Source organism: Onychostoma macrolepis, chromosome 05, assembly GCF_012432095.1.
Source record: "Onychostoma macrolepis isolate SWU-2019 chromosome 05, ASM1243209v1, whole genome shotgun sequence".
Taxonomy (NCBI): Eukaryota; Metazoa; Chordata; class Actinopteri; order Cypriniformes; family Cyprinidae; genus Onychostoma; species Onychostoma macrolepis.
In genome coordinates, this window is record NC_081159.1 from 41,145,102 (window position 1) to 41,161,602 (window position 16,501).

General features: G+C 31.9%; 1 protein-coding gene across 1 annotated transcript in view; it reads left to right on the top strand.

The window, feature by feature from the left end:
• LOC131541432 (RNA-binding protein Musashi homolog 1) overlaps positions 1-16,501 on the top strand; it is a 32,079-nt gene that overhangs the window by 11,696 nt on the left and 3,882 nt on the right. The window contains exons 6-11 of the mRNA XM_058777160.1: positions 615-707; positions 9,515-9,563; positions 11,454-11,536; positions 12,511-12,628; positions 13,589-13,669; positions 15,315-15,371. Of these exons, the coding sequence (XP_058633143.1) occupies positions 615-707; positions 9,515-9,563; positions 11,454-11,536; positions 12,511-12,628; positions 13,589-13,669; positions 15,315-15,371 (481 nt within the window). The remainder of the gene's footprint in view (positions 1-614; positions 708-9,514; positions 9,564-11,453; positions 11,537-12,510; positions 12,629-13,588; positions 13,670-15,314; positions 15,372-16,501) is intronic.

The window sequence follows — 16,501 nt, forward strand, 5'->3', positions numbered from 1 at the left end:
AAAGAAAATAATTTTCGATCACTTTTATGTGTCCTTGCTAAATAAAAGTATTGATTTCTTTGAAAAAGTAGTAATTAGGCTACCCTTCAAGGATCAGATAAAGTCAGAATGCAGTGCGATCAATGAATCAAGGACCCAACTGTCCTATAGAAATAAAGGCATAAAATGGAATACATTTTTATGCATGTTAGTGCACTGTTGCATAGCTTGAAATCAAGTTTCCCCTGTGAGTGACAGGAGAAGTGTTCATTGTAAATAAATTGTTAAACAGAAAGAGTTTCTTCCTATGTGGAACGTCCCAAATCGTTTCCATTTCTGGGTTTGCATTTTTAGTTAATATGCTCCCTTAGAAGGCATCTGTGTAGACAGTAAAGTAGCTCACTAGGTTTTGGAACAGAGTTATACGTAACTCCTATTAATGCAATGAACACATTCTCTCTCTTTTTTCCAACAAAATAGTTGACTTTTGCATGCTTTACCTTAAAATTTGAGCTGTTAGGAAAATATGTATTCAAACGGCACCCTAGTTTTCTTGTTGAAAGTCCTACAAAATCCTGTTGTTGCACTTGATTATTTCATTGTCTCGTTATTTGTCTTTTTTCTGGTGTTTTCAGCTGGTAACAAGAACAAAGAAGATCTTTGTTGGAGGACTGTCTGTCAACACCACCATCGAAGATGTGAAACAGTATTTCGATCAGTTTGGAAAGGTGAGCTCAAGGGCCGAATTCTACACCAGTGTGTCATTTCTTTCATCATTTCTTTTAGTTTTCATTACTGAGAAGGTTTGATGTAGAAACAATTTTCACTCAGAAATTGCTAGTAAATTTCACAAACAATTACTGCAAGTAAAATGTTCTCCAGTAATCTTTCTATTATACTATCTTTTTCAAGCTTCTGATCCTAAGATTTAAACAGTCAGTTTTGCTACTGTACCTTTTAAACTTACATATGACAGTCATGCCTTTGGTGAAAAGGGCAGGTCCAGTTTAGCTCCTGAATAGGTGTTATTTAAATATGTTAATGAGCTGTGTTAACGTCAGTGGCATCTATAAATGTTAGAGTATGTTTAAATAATGCAACTTTTAAAAGAACCAGAAAAATACTGTTCGTCCCCTGTAGTGTCACCCAATAATGTGCTCTTGATGTTGGTGTGTTATTTGACATTTTCAGTTACGAAGAGGTCACGTAAATTTGTTTGTGTGTTTTGATGTGCACATGATATCTCTTTTATTCCCCGTCGGTCTCCACTTGTTCCATTTGTTACTGTCATATTCGGTGTCGGTGGTGAAGAATTGGTGTCCCAGTTGGAGATGGATGTTCTTGTTTAGCTGTTTAGCTGCTTTTTCTTGCGTGCGAAAGCAGCTTGCTGAGTTGAATAGTAGACAACAGGGTCTAAAGAAAGAGAAGAGCGTATGAGATGAGTGAGGGAGGCCGTGTCACCTCCTGTGGGTCGAGGGCACGAGAAGAGAGCGAGAGAAGGGGACGGCCTTGAAAAAGAGGAGAAAGAGTAAGACGCGCAGTACAAAGGGAACTTTTAGAAGTGGGCGTCCTATAAATTTTTTCTAAACTAACCAGAATTATTGGAACAACAATTTGAAAGGACCATAAATAGACACAAAACAACTGGTGGGGACAGTTTCCTGTAAAATATTTATGGATGATTTAAAAACAAACAACAAAAAAATGCAGTAAAATTAGTAAAAATTGTGAATTATTATTACAATTTTAAATATGTTTTTTATTTGAATATATTTTAAAATTTAGTTTATTTCTGTGATGCAAAGATGAATTTTGTGTCACATGATCCTTCAGAAATCACTATAATATGCTGATTTGCTTCTCAAGACACATTTCTTATTATTGTCAGTGTTGAAAACAGTCATGCTGCTTCATATTTTTGTGCTGTGATACATTCTTTCGGGATTCTGATGAATAGAAAGTTCAGAAGAAAAGTAATTTATTTGAAATAGAAACCTTTTATAACATTACAATTTTTTTTGTTGTCACTTTTAATAAAAGTATTAATTTCTTTCTTTCTTTCTTTCAAAAAAAAAAAAAACCTTTACTGACTTCAAACTTTCGAACAGTACAAATACAGAGTGGAACAATTTTAAAACTAGTTTTTTTTTTTTCTGTTTATTATTATTTTTATTATTTTTTTATATGGTTTATTAAATTTGATTTAATATATATATATATATATATATAATGTATTTCTATTTTATATTTGACATTTTTAATCATTTTAAATTGTAGTATTTTACAAAATTACTGTTTTAACTGCATTTTTGATCAAATAAATGCAGCCTTGGTGTGCATGAGAGACTTTTAATGTTTCAAAAACCATTTAAAAATCTTACTGATCCCCGAATTTTGTGTAATGTAATGTAATGTTTAGATGAAACATGCTTGGAAGACACTTCAAGTAGCTCTTCACTACAGAATCACTCTTATATGAAGTGTGAAGGTAGGAAGGAGGGAATGGTGTGAAGGTGCTGCTGGTAAAGGGGGAGGGTCTCCGAATCTTAACTAATCTGATGCAACAGCTGCTGCCCCCCCCCACCCTCTCAAGCTTGTTTCCACGGTGACCTGCTGGGCCTATTGTCTCCGCACACATCTCAATGTGACACCGGGTGCATGTGGGCTCTTTTTTTTTCAAATATGTAAATGCACGTGTGGATTCAGCAGTGCACACACTCACAAACACATTCACAAACACGTATTAGTGTCGTGCACCTGTTGGCCTGCTGGATAGACTTTATAAGACACTAATAAAAGTTTAAAGACAACATGAAATCCTTATTCCTATTTATACTCAAAAGGCTTTGGAAAAATTAAGATTTTTTAAAAATGCATTTGAAAGTAGTCTCTTATGCTCACCAAGGCTACATTTATTTGATAAAAAATAAAGTCAAAACAGTAATATTTAAAATAAATGTAAAATAAATGATATACATTTCTCTCTCTGTATATATATTACAGTAAAAACATGTATTTTTTGTATATACATGTATAATATGTATATACATTTTATAACATTTATTTTATATTTATTTTAAATTTTACTGTTTTTGCTGTCTATATATGTATTTTATTGTCTATATATATATATATATATATATATATATATATATATATGAATATATTTTAATTACAGTTTTTTACTGTATTTTGATCAAATAAATGCAGTTTTGCAGTCTTCAGTGTCATATGATGCTTAAGAAATCATTCTAATATGCTGATTTTGTGCTCAGTTATGATCCGTTATTATTGGTGCTCAATAATTAATAACGGTATTAATAATAATATTCTTATTCGTATTATTATCAATATTGTAAACAGTTTGTGCCTGTTAATATTTTGTGGAAACAATCGTTTGTTTTCAGTATTCTTCAATAGAAAGTTCAGAAGAACATTCTTTTTTAAAAAGAAATCTTTCAAAAAGTCACATTTGATCAATTTAATGCATTTAAATTGGTATTATTTTAACCCTAGTGTCCCTAACTGTTTTCAACATTGATAATAATCTGAAATGTTTCTTGAGCAGCAAATCAGCATATTAGTATGATTTCTGAAGGATCATGTGACACTGAAGACTGGAGTAATGATGCTGAAAAATAACCAAACATCCCATAGACAGAAGTGAAATGTGTTGCAAATGCCATTTTGGGCACGTTTGTGAAAGCAAATTTGATTCCTTTTAGACAAAGTTAAACTTTACAAAGGAGATTTTTTTCTTCGTTTAATCTCTGGAAATGCTTTTCCTCCACACTCCTCTCACTCAGCGGTTGGATCGATATCAAAAACACGCTGCACATGCACTGGCGTATCTGTTCGCAGTGTTCGGTGGGAGAAGCCCTTGTTGCTGTGAACACAATCTGGCCGTCCGAGCCCGTCCGGGAAAACTCGCTGCCCTCCATTGTCCTGATCTGTTAGGCACAATCCAAAATGGTTGGAATATGATCAGCCTCACAAAAGCGAAGTACAGTGAGAGTCCAAGCGCTCCAACCCACAACAATGGATATAATGAAACATTGAGAGGGAGAGGGCCGGTGGAACGGACAGACTGGAAAAGTTAGTCTCCAGTCAGCCATGAGAGGTGTCGATTAGAGAGCTTCACTGGACCTTTTGTCCGCTGGCCTGTTTAAAAGGAGAACGAGAGATGAGGAAAGCATAAAAATCAAGTTTGATCTGGAGATCTCATCTCACCTTCTTCTTGTTTAATAAAATAGAAACGGGACACTTGCTGTTGCATCCCTGACTGGTTTTTGGAGAGGACAGAGAGAGTGTGTTTTGTTTTTGAGATGATTATAGACTAAATAATTTAGTTTATTCTGTCTGATCATCCATGACGGTGCACACAAACATGTCTGTTTTAATTTGTCTCAAAGGTGTTTCTCGATTCGATGTGTAAAATGATTTTAGGGTGTGTTATAGCTGTCATCTTTCAAGCATTGCCTTCTTAAACTTTTATTTTTTACTATTCACTTCCTTCCTTCCTTATTTATCTATTTAGTTAGTTCAAAATATCAGCATTTATTTGCAATAGAAATCTTTTGTAACATTAGAAATGTCTTTACTGTCACATTTGATCATTTTAATGCATCCGTGGTGAATAAAAGTATTAATTTCTTAATAAATAAATAAATAAACAAACAAACATTCAAATGGCACAAATACAAAATGAAACAATATTAAAAATTATGTTTTGTATGTTTTATTTCATTATAATTATTATTATTTATTTTTTAGTTTAGTTTATTTAATATATACTCTCTTTCTCTTTATCTCCATCTATTTATATTTGTTATATATATATATATATATATATATATATATATATATATATATTTTTTTTTTTTTTTTAAATTGTTTGTTATTATTATTTATTTTCATTTTATTATTTACATTTTTATTCATATTATTTTATTAATTACATTTTTAAATTGATTAATTTTATTAATTAATTAATTTATTAAACTTTTGACAGCTCTCAAACCTTTTTATGCATTCTGTGGGGATGATATTTTTGACCATATCTTCTTACTAAAGTGTGTTTGTTTACTTGTTTGTTTTCTAAATTATGATTTTACAATCAAATTATGATTTTGCAATCAGATAATATAATTTTTTTTCTAATTCAGATAGTATTCATTTATTTTTTTACATGCCAGTGCCTGCGTAAAACTCACAACCATGATGCTAATGTGTAGTGGGTGGTTGCTATGCAGTTGCTAGGGTGTTCTAGTTTGTTGCCAGGGCTTTTCTAGGGTGTTCTGGGTTCTTTCTTACTAGTCCAGATGTAAAGAATCTCTATGAAGATGTTCTGTTCTCTAGATGAGGCTCCTTCAGTCTAAATCTATGCTTAGGAAAGTAACAACACACCTCTCCTCAAGAATCTGAGGTTTCATTCATGTTCATAGAACAAACAGTAAACAATTATTTATGTCCTAAAGTTTGATATTCCATTATGGAAGTGAATTAAAATTTTAAATTCAGCTATCAGTATCAGTTCATCCCTAATTCTGTTTTTAGAATTGTTAATAGGTGACTAGAGCAAGTTTTTAATCTCTTTGGCTTATTTTTGTATTGTTTGTAACAAAACAAGCATCACACTGGTCATTTTTCTTATCAGACACCATGCTAATGCTCACAGCAGCTGTCGGCCCGCTGTCTTCTCCTGACTTTGCAGTGTCATTGGATTTGCAGATGGGGAGGGTGTGTGTGTGTGTGTGTGTGGGATTGACTCAATGAAGGTTTGAATAGGAGGGGGGCAGAAAAGGGTTATAGTTAAATGTCAGAGTCTAAGAGTGTGTGTTTGACAGCGGCTCATCCGGGCTAAGAGTGTTTGACCTTTCCCATGGTCATTTAACCAGGTGGCACTGAAAAGCGCTACCCGGCCACGTGACCCTGGAGCGCTTCGACTGGTGCCGTCCTGCCGACAGCTCTCTCACAGACAGAAGTGACAGTATAATCCTGAAGAGAAGGCCATCGCTCGCTGAATAATGAGGCCTCAGATCTGGAGAAGAGACGGTTAACAGTTGCTTCACGATGCTCGTGTTACAGGTTGTGTTGAGTTTCATCAAACGGTTGAAAGCAGGACAGATCCGCAAACAGATTCACACACTCTTTATCAGCTCGCTGTCAATCTGTGGTGAACAAAAGCAAAGATTTTACCACACTGAGTGTGGTGTTAGTCAAAGATGCAAAGATGTCAATAATATTGAATAAAACATTTGAAAAATATTTGTATAATTTACATTGAATGTGTGTGTGTGTATATATATATATATATATATATATATATATATATATATAGTAATAATGTATAATATATCAATGCATGTGTAATATATAATATAATCAGTATAATATATCAATGCATAATATATAAATTTATCAAAAATATTTATATCTAGTTAAATAATTTTTAAAGGAATTTTTTGTACATTATTATTATTATTAAGTTTATAATATATATATATATATATATATATATATATATATATATATATATATATATATATATATATATAATTATATAATATATATTTTATAATATTATATATTATATAATAAAAATATATATACATACACACACACACACACACACATACATACATTTATTGTTTACATATATTGTTGTAAATGTAACAAACATATACTATTATAAATGTTTTAATATATATATATATATATATATTTAAATATAATTCAATTTAACACATTAATGCATACATTTATTATTTACATATATTGTTGTAATGTAACACATATAATATTATAAATGTTTTTAAAAATATATAAACATTTATTAATTATAATTAAATATAATTAAATTTAATAAATTACATTTTAGATAGATAGATATCAATATATATTTATATACAGTATAATTAAATGATTAAATTCCATTAATTTCAACTGTGTGTATAATTAAAATTAAAATAAATAAATAAATAACAATCATAACTAGTTTCAGTATATTCAATAGTAATAGTGATGCTTGCCACTAATAAACAATTCTTTCACAAAGTAATAATACTGTTCATTAGCCTAACTGTAGGCTGTTTATGGGTTGCCAAGCAACATTATGATCAAAGATTATACTGTAAACAAATAATTGTAGCAGCAGTATATAATTTAATTGATGTGCAGTCACAGATGAGCTATTTTGTAATGGATTTAAATATGACCCATCCAAGCAAATTTATAAATGTTACGAACTGTGTTTGATTGATTCTGTGAACAGCATATGATATTATGTGTAATCAAGCGTTAGATGGTATGTCTTTAAAATCATTTGTGCCTGTTGATGGGTAGAAGACTTATGAATTTTTATAAAAAGTTAGGACAGATTAAATAAGTTTATAGCTTTAGCAAATTTCTCCTCTGTTGTAATATTTTCAGCTTGATCTTTGCTTCATCACTGAAAACATATTGGTCTCTCTGTCAAAGTTTATTTGTCCAGTACTATTCGTTGCAGCCATTATCCAACTCCTCGTCTCTCTCTCTCTGTTCTATTCATGAAAGGAGAAGCGAGGGAGGGGGTCAATTCTTCTAATTGAAATTCTTTGCAGAGTCTCCATGGGAATAGTAAACTTTGGAGAGGGTTTGAAGAGAAAGGGAGAACAGGACAGAGAGAGTTATTGAAAAGATTTCCCCCCACAAACTTAGAGGCGGGAGGGATCGGAATGAGAGATGTTCGTGTAAACTCTGACCAGTGGACACGGACGTCCGTTTAATGAGAGAGAGGGATATGTGTTTGCACCTCCGTTTTTTATTTCTGTGCTGCAGGTTTCTCTGTTGTATTCTCCACAAACAATTTCCAGGGTTATTACATTCATTGAAAAGCTATAGAAATGTCAGGGAATTTGAAGGAAAAGTCTGAAAAAGTTCAAAGTCTCGAAAAGTTATATAGCCAATATTAATTTGCCTGGTTACACTTTCCTCTTAAATATTTTATTAGTTTGAATTGTTTTTTTTTTTTGCTTGTGCAATCTGTAAAATAATTTTAAAATATTATTTTTTAGTTTATTTCTTTCTAAATTATTTTATCAGTTTGAATTGTTTATTGTGTTAATCACTGAAAAATTATTTTTTTTAAACTTGCCATGTAATCACACACAACAGGGAATTTTACAAGCTGGAAAAGTCATGGAAATTCATATTAGTCAGTATAAAATTGTTAAATTTAAATTATAAAATATTTAATCAGCTTGAATTGTTTCTTGTGTGTGAATTTCTCTATATATATTTTAAGTTCCTATCATATAATCACGCACAACAGGATATCAGGTCATTTTAAGATCTGGAAAAAGAATGGAAATTTCTATTGTAAAATTTTCAGCTTGAAATGCTTCCTGGGTGTAAATCACTGTAAATTTATTATTATTATTATTATTATTATTATTATTATTATTACACAACATGATATCAGGGAATTTTAAGAGTCATGAAAGTTTTTGAAGTCAGTAAAAAATTGGTCTAGGTATATTTCACTCTAAAATATTTTATCACTTTCAATTGCTTCTTGTGTGTGAATCACTGTAAAATTATTATTATCTGATCTGGAAAAGACATGGAAATTTTTATAGTCAATATAAAATTGTCTAGTTATACTTTGCGCTAAAATATTTCATCAGCTTTATTTATTTCTTGTGTGTGAATTTCTATAAAAATTGTAAAAAAAAAAAAATTAATTAAAAAATTATTATTATATAATCACGTGCAACAGGATATCAGCTAATTTTAAGACCTGGAAAAGTCAAGAAAATTTTTAGTCGATAATCATTTCTAGTTATATTCCACTCTAAAATATTTAATCAGCTTGAATTATCTTGTGTGTGATTTTTTTTTTTTTTTTTTTTCAGTTTCTATAATCATTATAAATTTGTCTAGTTATATTTCTTGTATATATTTTGTGTGTATATATATATATATATATATATCCATGTAATTTTTTTTTTTTTTAAATCCTATACAATCACAGAAATCATGGAAATTACTTGGACAAAATGTTGCCTTCTACAGTTTCCTTCACCATTAAAAATGTATGCGAAAATAAATCAAGCATTTAAATTACGCACAATTGCGCTTTTTGAAGTTCCAGAAAGAACTTTTATTTTGTACCACAGACAATTTTGGTAGTCTTTTAATTTGCCATTTGATGTCCAGTGTAACATCTGGGTCTTGAAGCAAAACCAGTTGTGAAGCGCTGATTTTATGAAACGTCAAGAACAAAGAGAGTTGTTTGCTGAAGCTGAGGTGCTTCAAAGTGTTCACAGCCATCGCTTTCTCCTCTTTTATTTCAGCCCCTTTCTCTCGCTTCCATCCATATTCTCTTTCTTCTCTTTCTCTCCGTCCATCTCTCTCTCTCTGTACCCCTCCCCGCTCGGCCCCTCCATCTGCTGCCCCTCTCTGTTTCTCCAGAGCCTCACAATAGAGCCTCATGCTGGGTAATGGCTTAGAGTGTCTCATCCCTCTCTTTTGTGTGTGTGTGTTTTGTCTGCAGGTTGATGACGCGATGCTAATGTTTGACAAAACCACCAACAGGCACCGAGGTAAGGCGGCATTCGGGCACGCACACACGCAAATGCACACGCTCACATTCAAAGCCTCGTTGAGTCATATAATTATACAACAGCAGTCAAGTGTCTACATGCTTCTGCAGTCATTCAGGAGCTGATGTTAGACCCTCCAAGACTCGTCTCGTCTCGTCTCGTCTACTTTACTGCTCAAACGTTGCTCATTCATAACTCAGGAGACGCAAGCTTTAGTATGCTTTAGTATCAACTTCGTCTCAGACGTTTCTCCTAAAACACTTTTGAAGAATTCTAACAAAAATCCACATATAATATAAAATAATATATAAAATAAATAAAAGATGGAATCAATTTTCTTGCTAAAGTCAAATTTAATTGCTGAAAGATTGTTCCTTTCATAGCTCATAGTTTAGGAGAGTTAATGGAGTTATATTTCCTTTATATTTTAATATCAACTTTGCCTCAGATGCTTATTTTTTTCTGTTGTACTTGAGGAATATTTTACTGCACAAATGTTGCACATTCATATTGGCGTTCTCATTTATTTATACTTATGCTTCAGTATCAATTTTGTCTCAAATGTATGATATAAAAGATATAAAATAATATATAATTAAACAAAAGACGGAGTAAAGTATCTTACTAAAGTCAAATTTAATTTCTCAAAGGTTTCTCTTTCATAGCTCATAGTTCAGGAGACATAATGCAGTTATTTTATTTATATTTCAATATCAACTTTGATATTTGATATCTTGATTGATGTCTAGAAATACTAGAATAACCTGATATTGCAGAGATCTTAATCATACTTGAGAAATATTTTACTGCTAAAAAGTTGATAATTCATAACTCAGGAGAAATAATGGAGTGTACTTATGCCTCTGTATCATAGTTCAGGAATTTGAACGTAGTTCTATTCATTTTTTAATTTATATTTTAAGTGTCAGCTTTGTCTCAGAAACCTCTCTTAATTAACTTTTTTTGTTTTTTGGATTGATGTCTAGAAATGACTAGAATAAACTGAGGAATATTTTACTGCTCAAAAGTTCAGTATGAACTATTAACTTCATTATCTTTTCTATTTGAGAATTAAAAATAAAAAAGAACATATTTTCTTATTGAAGAAAAATGTAACTGCTCAAAGGTTGCTTGTTCGTAGCTCATAGTTCAGAAGATTTAATGGGGTTATATTTCATTTGATATATATCAACATCTCCTAAACTTGCCCTTGACACAAGTCTCAATTTGTGTCTAGAAATAATATAATATAGAATATATCATATAATAGTGTATATTATTTAGAATAATAACTCATTTGGAATTTCTCTTCTTATACTTGAGGAATATTTTATAATAGTTCAGTTCTCATTTATACTTCAGTTGAGCATCAACTTCTATTTGGAGAAAAAAAAGATCAAACAGATTTATTAAGAAAAAATAAGTTCTCAAAGGTTGCTCTTTAATAACTTTAATAAGCATATTTTCTCTTCTCGTCAGTCTCCTCTCCATTTCGAGGCATTGCTAAAAAGTTCATGCAGGGTAATATGGGTTTGGTGCTGCTGAGCTGGTTAGTAGTTCAGAGGTTAAACCGTCATTCGCCTTGGCAAGGAAAGTCTGACTGACAGCGGTGGGCGGAGCCTGTAGTGAGTGACAGATGAGTGGGCGGGATCGACTAGGACAGGTAAATGCAGCAGGTGAGGAGCTAATCTCCCGACAGAATGGACTGAATATATGAACAGATGGAAACAGAACAAAAGACAGTACAGAGAATGAGAAAGTAAAAGGGGAAAGGTCACGTCAGGATTGAATCAGATGCAACTGGACAAGATCAACATACTAGATTCAATGTTTGAAAGCAATGCTATGTTTGTGATTCGTAAAGAGTGCATGTGTGTTCTCGCTCTGCAGGTTTTGGCTTTGTGACCTTTGAGAATGAAGACGTGGTGGAAAAGGTCTGCGAGATCCACTTTCATGAGATCAACAACAAGATGGTGAGAGTGTGTGTGTCCTGCTATGAAACACTGTCTGTGTGTGTGTGTTTAAAACACCTTTTTAATACGTTCATGATACGTCTAAAATGTTTCTCTTAAAATTCATCTATATAGATGTAAAACAACTTAAAATAAATAAAAGATCGAATAATATATATATATATATAGTTTCAAACACTTTTTAATTATATATTATTTATGTATACATATATATAATATTATATAATATATATTTAAATTACTAGGTTATCAAAAAATATGCATTATATATCAAATTTATTATGGCAAATATAAGATTTTTTATATACATACAGTATTTAAATCACTGGATTATCAAAATATATGCATTCTCTTACTAAAGGAAATTTTAATTGCTTAAAAATGACTCTTTTATAGAATTATATTTCAACTTTGTTGCAGATGCTTCTCCAAAAATTTTGATTGACAAAAATCTTGATTTGTGTCTAGAAATGACTACAATAACTTGATGTTCTCTTGTTTCTTTACTTTTAATATTTTAATATTTTACTGCTAAAATGTTGCTGATTCAGACCTCCATGGACATCGAGTTCTTAGTCATTTAAAGTGTCAACTTTGTCTCAAATGGAAAATTCACTTGAAGAAATAAAAAGTGAAGAAAAAGGTCCATAAAAAAAAATAATAAAAAAAAGGTCTCAAAAGTTCCTCATTCATAACTCAGGATATATAATTGACTTTTCATTTGTTCTTATTCTTCAATATCACCTTCATCTCAGATGTTTCTACTAAACTCTTTTCAAGAATTAAAAATAAAATAATACATTCTATAAATTCTCTAATGGAAAATGGAATTGTACTTCATTTAAATTTCAATGTCAATTTTGTCTCAGATGCTTCTCCTAATTTTAATTTTTTTGTTGAAACAAGTCTTAATTGGTGTCTAGAAATAACTAGAATAACTTGATATTAAAGAGGTGTCGTTTATGATTTTGAAGGTGGAGTGCAAAAAGGCGCAGCCGAAGGAAGTGATGTCACCGACAGGTACGGCGCGAGGCCGCTCCAGGGTGATGCCCTACGGCATGGACGCCTTCATGCTGGGTATCGGCATGCTGGGTGAGTTAAAAGAAGGAAAAGGCAAATAATCTCAGTGAACTCATCCATATGAGCAAATCCAGCGTCAGTGCAGCGCTGCAGTCCCATCTGATGACAGTCTGGCGCTGCCTGCTGTTCACGACAGGAAACTGCACTTGTGTCTGTGCGTTTGTGAGTCTGACACAAATCAGAGTTGAGTTTTGCAGGGGAAAAAAGCATATTTTTTTTAATTATGTGGAGTGGAATTGCTGTCTTTTTGTGGGCTGGGAGAATTTACAAAATAAACATTGCAAAATACATCAAATCCCCATATAACAGTTAAAATGAATTTATTTGAATTGAATTTATATATACAATTAATAATTTAGCAGACACTAAGGCAAATGCAATAATAATGACAGAAAACAAATAACATTAGCTAGTGAAAATTAATTTGTGAATTATGATTTAGTGCAAATAATTAATTGTGAATTAAATTCTGAGTTAGTAAAAATATTATATGAATTATTGAAGCTAAAAATAACCGAAACACCACTTGATTAAAAGACACTGAGCAAAAATCTAATTTTTTACAACAGACAATAAGTACCTAATATGTCTTATTTTATGATTATTTTAAAATCCTTTTTATGGAAAGTGCTTTGAATTATCATGCTATATAAATAATCGGTGTCACTTTACAGTAAAGTTCCATTTGTAAACACTAATTCACTACATTATGTTACAACTAACTAATGAAAAACACTTCTAAAGCATTTATTAAATGTTAATCTCAACGTTTACTAATACATTATTAAAAATCAAGTTATTAACACTAGTTAATGTACTTGATAGAGGAACATTTTTATTAACTAACATTAAAAAGTTTAATAACTGCTGTAAAAATGCTCATTATTAGTTAACAAATGAGACCTTATTGTAAAGTGTTACCAAATAATCTTGCCTTGCCTTAAACACTATGCTTTCTCTGTTCATTTTCAGGTTACCCAGGGTTCCAGGCGGCCACTTACGCCAGTCGTGGATACACAGGAATCACACCAGGATACACATACCAGTTCCCAGGTAAGCCCAGCTTCCCTCCTTTCCACCCGTAGAGAACTTGCACAGAGCCAGTCACCCATTATAATGTCAAAATGTATTATTTTATCAATTACAAACTCTAAGAAATGAACAATTTATCCTCTTTTATCTGATAACTGCACATTTTTTGAAGTGGATTTGATTAAAACGCACTCACAAACACAGTAGTTTTTACAGTTGCATGCCCATTTCAGCGGTAGTTGATGCTCTTTGTCGTGTGATCCAGCAAGACATTTCATAGAAAAGAAATATTTCATATAGTGTCCTCAGCACAACCCATACTGTAATTGTTTTTCGGGTGAAGTCAGTAAAAGAACATTTGCTTGGTTCCTCTGTGAACAGCAGTTAAATCACAGGGCGCCAGAGAGACGCTGTCAAACCTTTCTCCAAAATGCCATTGACAGTAATTTATAGTCTATCTATCTATCTTTAAACTTTTATTTAACGTATTTATCATTAGTGCTGTCAAACGATTAATCGTGATTAAGCGCATCCAAAATAAAAGTTATTTTTTAAATATATACATGTATAAACATTTTTATATATATATATATTCTTATATTTTATATTATACATGAATATATTTAATATATAAACATAACATATTTTTCTTAAATATATTCATGCACGTGTTTGTATTTATATATACATAATAAATATACACAGTACATACACATATGTGAACAAAAAGCGTTTATTTTGGATGCGATTAATCGCGATTAACCGTTTGACAGCACTAATCATAATACATAATATACTTATGTATATATTAAAATTGATATATATTAATATATACTATTTATACATTCATATATACTGCATTTAAATCACTGAACCATACATATGTGTGTGTGTGTTTATATATATAGATATATATGTAATTTCATTTCATTTATTTATTTACTAAAATGTGGTGATGCATAGTTTTAATCCAAATACATTCTTGATGCATGCAAACCAAAAGATTAGTCATAACAAATGAATGTTCCGTCTGACATTAGTTCAAAAACAATTTCACATTATTAAACAAAACAGTTAAATTAACACTATAAAACCTATGGAACAGAATCTAAAGTGTGATTGGATGATCTGCGACATTGCACCCGTAAACAACTACACTTGGCTTTAATAACAAGTTCAGCTTAACTTATTAAAACTAATATCCATGCATTTGGCATAGTAAAATGTTTTGCGTTGCATGATACCATCAAACCGCCCAGCACTAATACTAACCGTTGTGTGTTACGGCTCCATGTCTAACTAACTCCACACCTTAAGATCAGCGATCTAACGACGTCCTCCCGTTTCTCTCTCTTCCTTGTGCTTTTTGTTCCTCGTGTCCTTCTGCACCTCAATCTGTTCCCTTCCTTTCCTCCTGTGTAGCAGCTACACCCGGCTGTAAGTGCTTCGCTGTGTGTGTTTCTGTGCGCATACACGTGTCTCTCCTCTGCCGCTTGAAAGCCTCCTTTCATGGTGTACGTCAGTGTGTTTGTGTAGATAGGACTACATGTGGAAAAACACTCACCCTGTGTGTGTGCGTGTGCGTGTGCGCGTGTTGGTGTTTTAGCTCTGAGCTTGTTTATGCTGAGTTTGTTCACAAACAGCTCTCTTGCCGTTTCTGTTCTAGAATTCCATTTAGAACGGACACCCCTTCTGACTTCCTCTCACCCCCCAGAGATCACAGGTTAGTCGCTCGTCTGGCTTTACAAACAGCTTTCTGTGTGCGAACACACTCACTAAACACACGGCTGCACACGAAACACACATGCTGCTGATTTTCCCGCAGACGGCTCGTGTTCTCCTTCATTTCAATTAAAGGTCCGAGACAGAGCTGCAGTGTGTCATTTCTGCAATGCAGTCATGTGTTTTCAACCACGTTTTCCTAAACTAGTCGCTGGTTGAGCCTTAAATGAACATGCAAGACTGCTTAAAGAGAGTATTGTTACAGCCAGCGTAGAAAAGGTGCTTATAGATTTTTCATTAAAGAAATTAATACTTTTATTCAGCAATGATGCATTAAATTGAGCAAAACTGACATTAAGGACATTTATGTTGTAAAAGATTTAAGTGCTGTTGATCAAAGAATCCTAAATCAAAATTGATCACGGTTTGCACAAAAATATGAAGCAGCACATTTGTTTTCAACATTGATAATATTCAGAAATGTTTCTTGAGCAGCAAATCAGCATATTAGAATGATTTCTGAAGCATCATGTGACACCGAAGACTGGAGTATGATGCTGAAAATTCAGCTTTGATCACAGGAATCAGTTATATTTTACAATATATTTACATAGAAAAGAGTTCTTTTAAATTCTAATAATAGTTCACAGTATTACTGTATTATTGATCAAATAAATGCAGCCTTGGAGAGCAGAAGAGATTTTGTTCAAAAACAATTTAAAAAATCTTTTTGACATTAGTATTTCTGTTCTTCTGTTTTCTATTTCTATTTTTCATGAACATTTATGGCAAATGAGTCACACAACAAACACCATAAAAAGGTGCCATGAGAAGTTTTCAAAATGAATTGCTTTTAGTGTTTACTACCATTTGAATAAACAGAAAATATTTCCAAATCTATACCTTATGTTTTACTTTATACATTGAAGAAACGCAATATTCACAATTTGTTAATAAAAATCTTTATGCTTTATAGATTTCAAGTTCATTTTTATGTATTTATTTATTTTTCTGGATGGGGCTTGATTTTAGTCATTTTGGGTTTGATTGGATCATAAAAAAATGACATTATTATTACTTCCTGCCATATGACAGTGGTTACATCAGCAGAATAGTCAGAGGTGGACATTT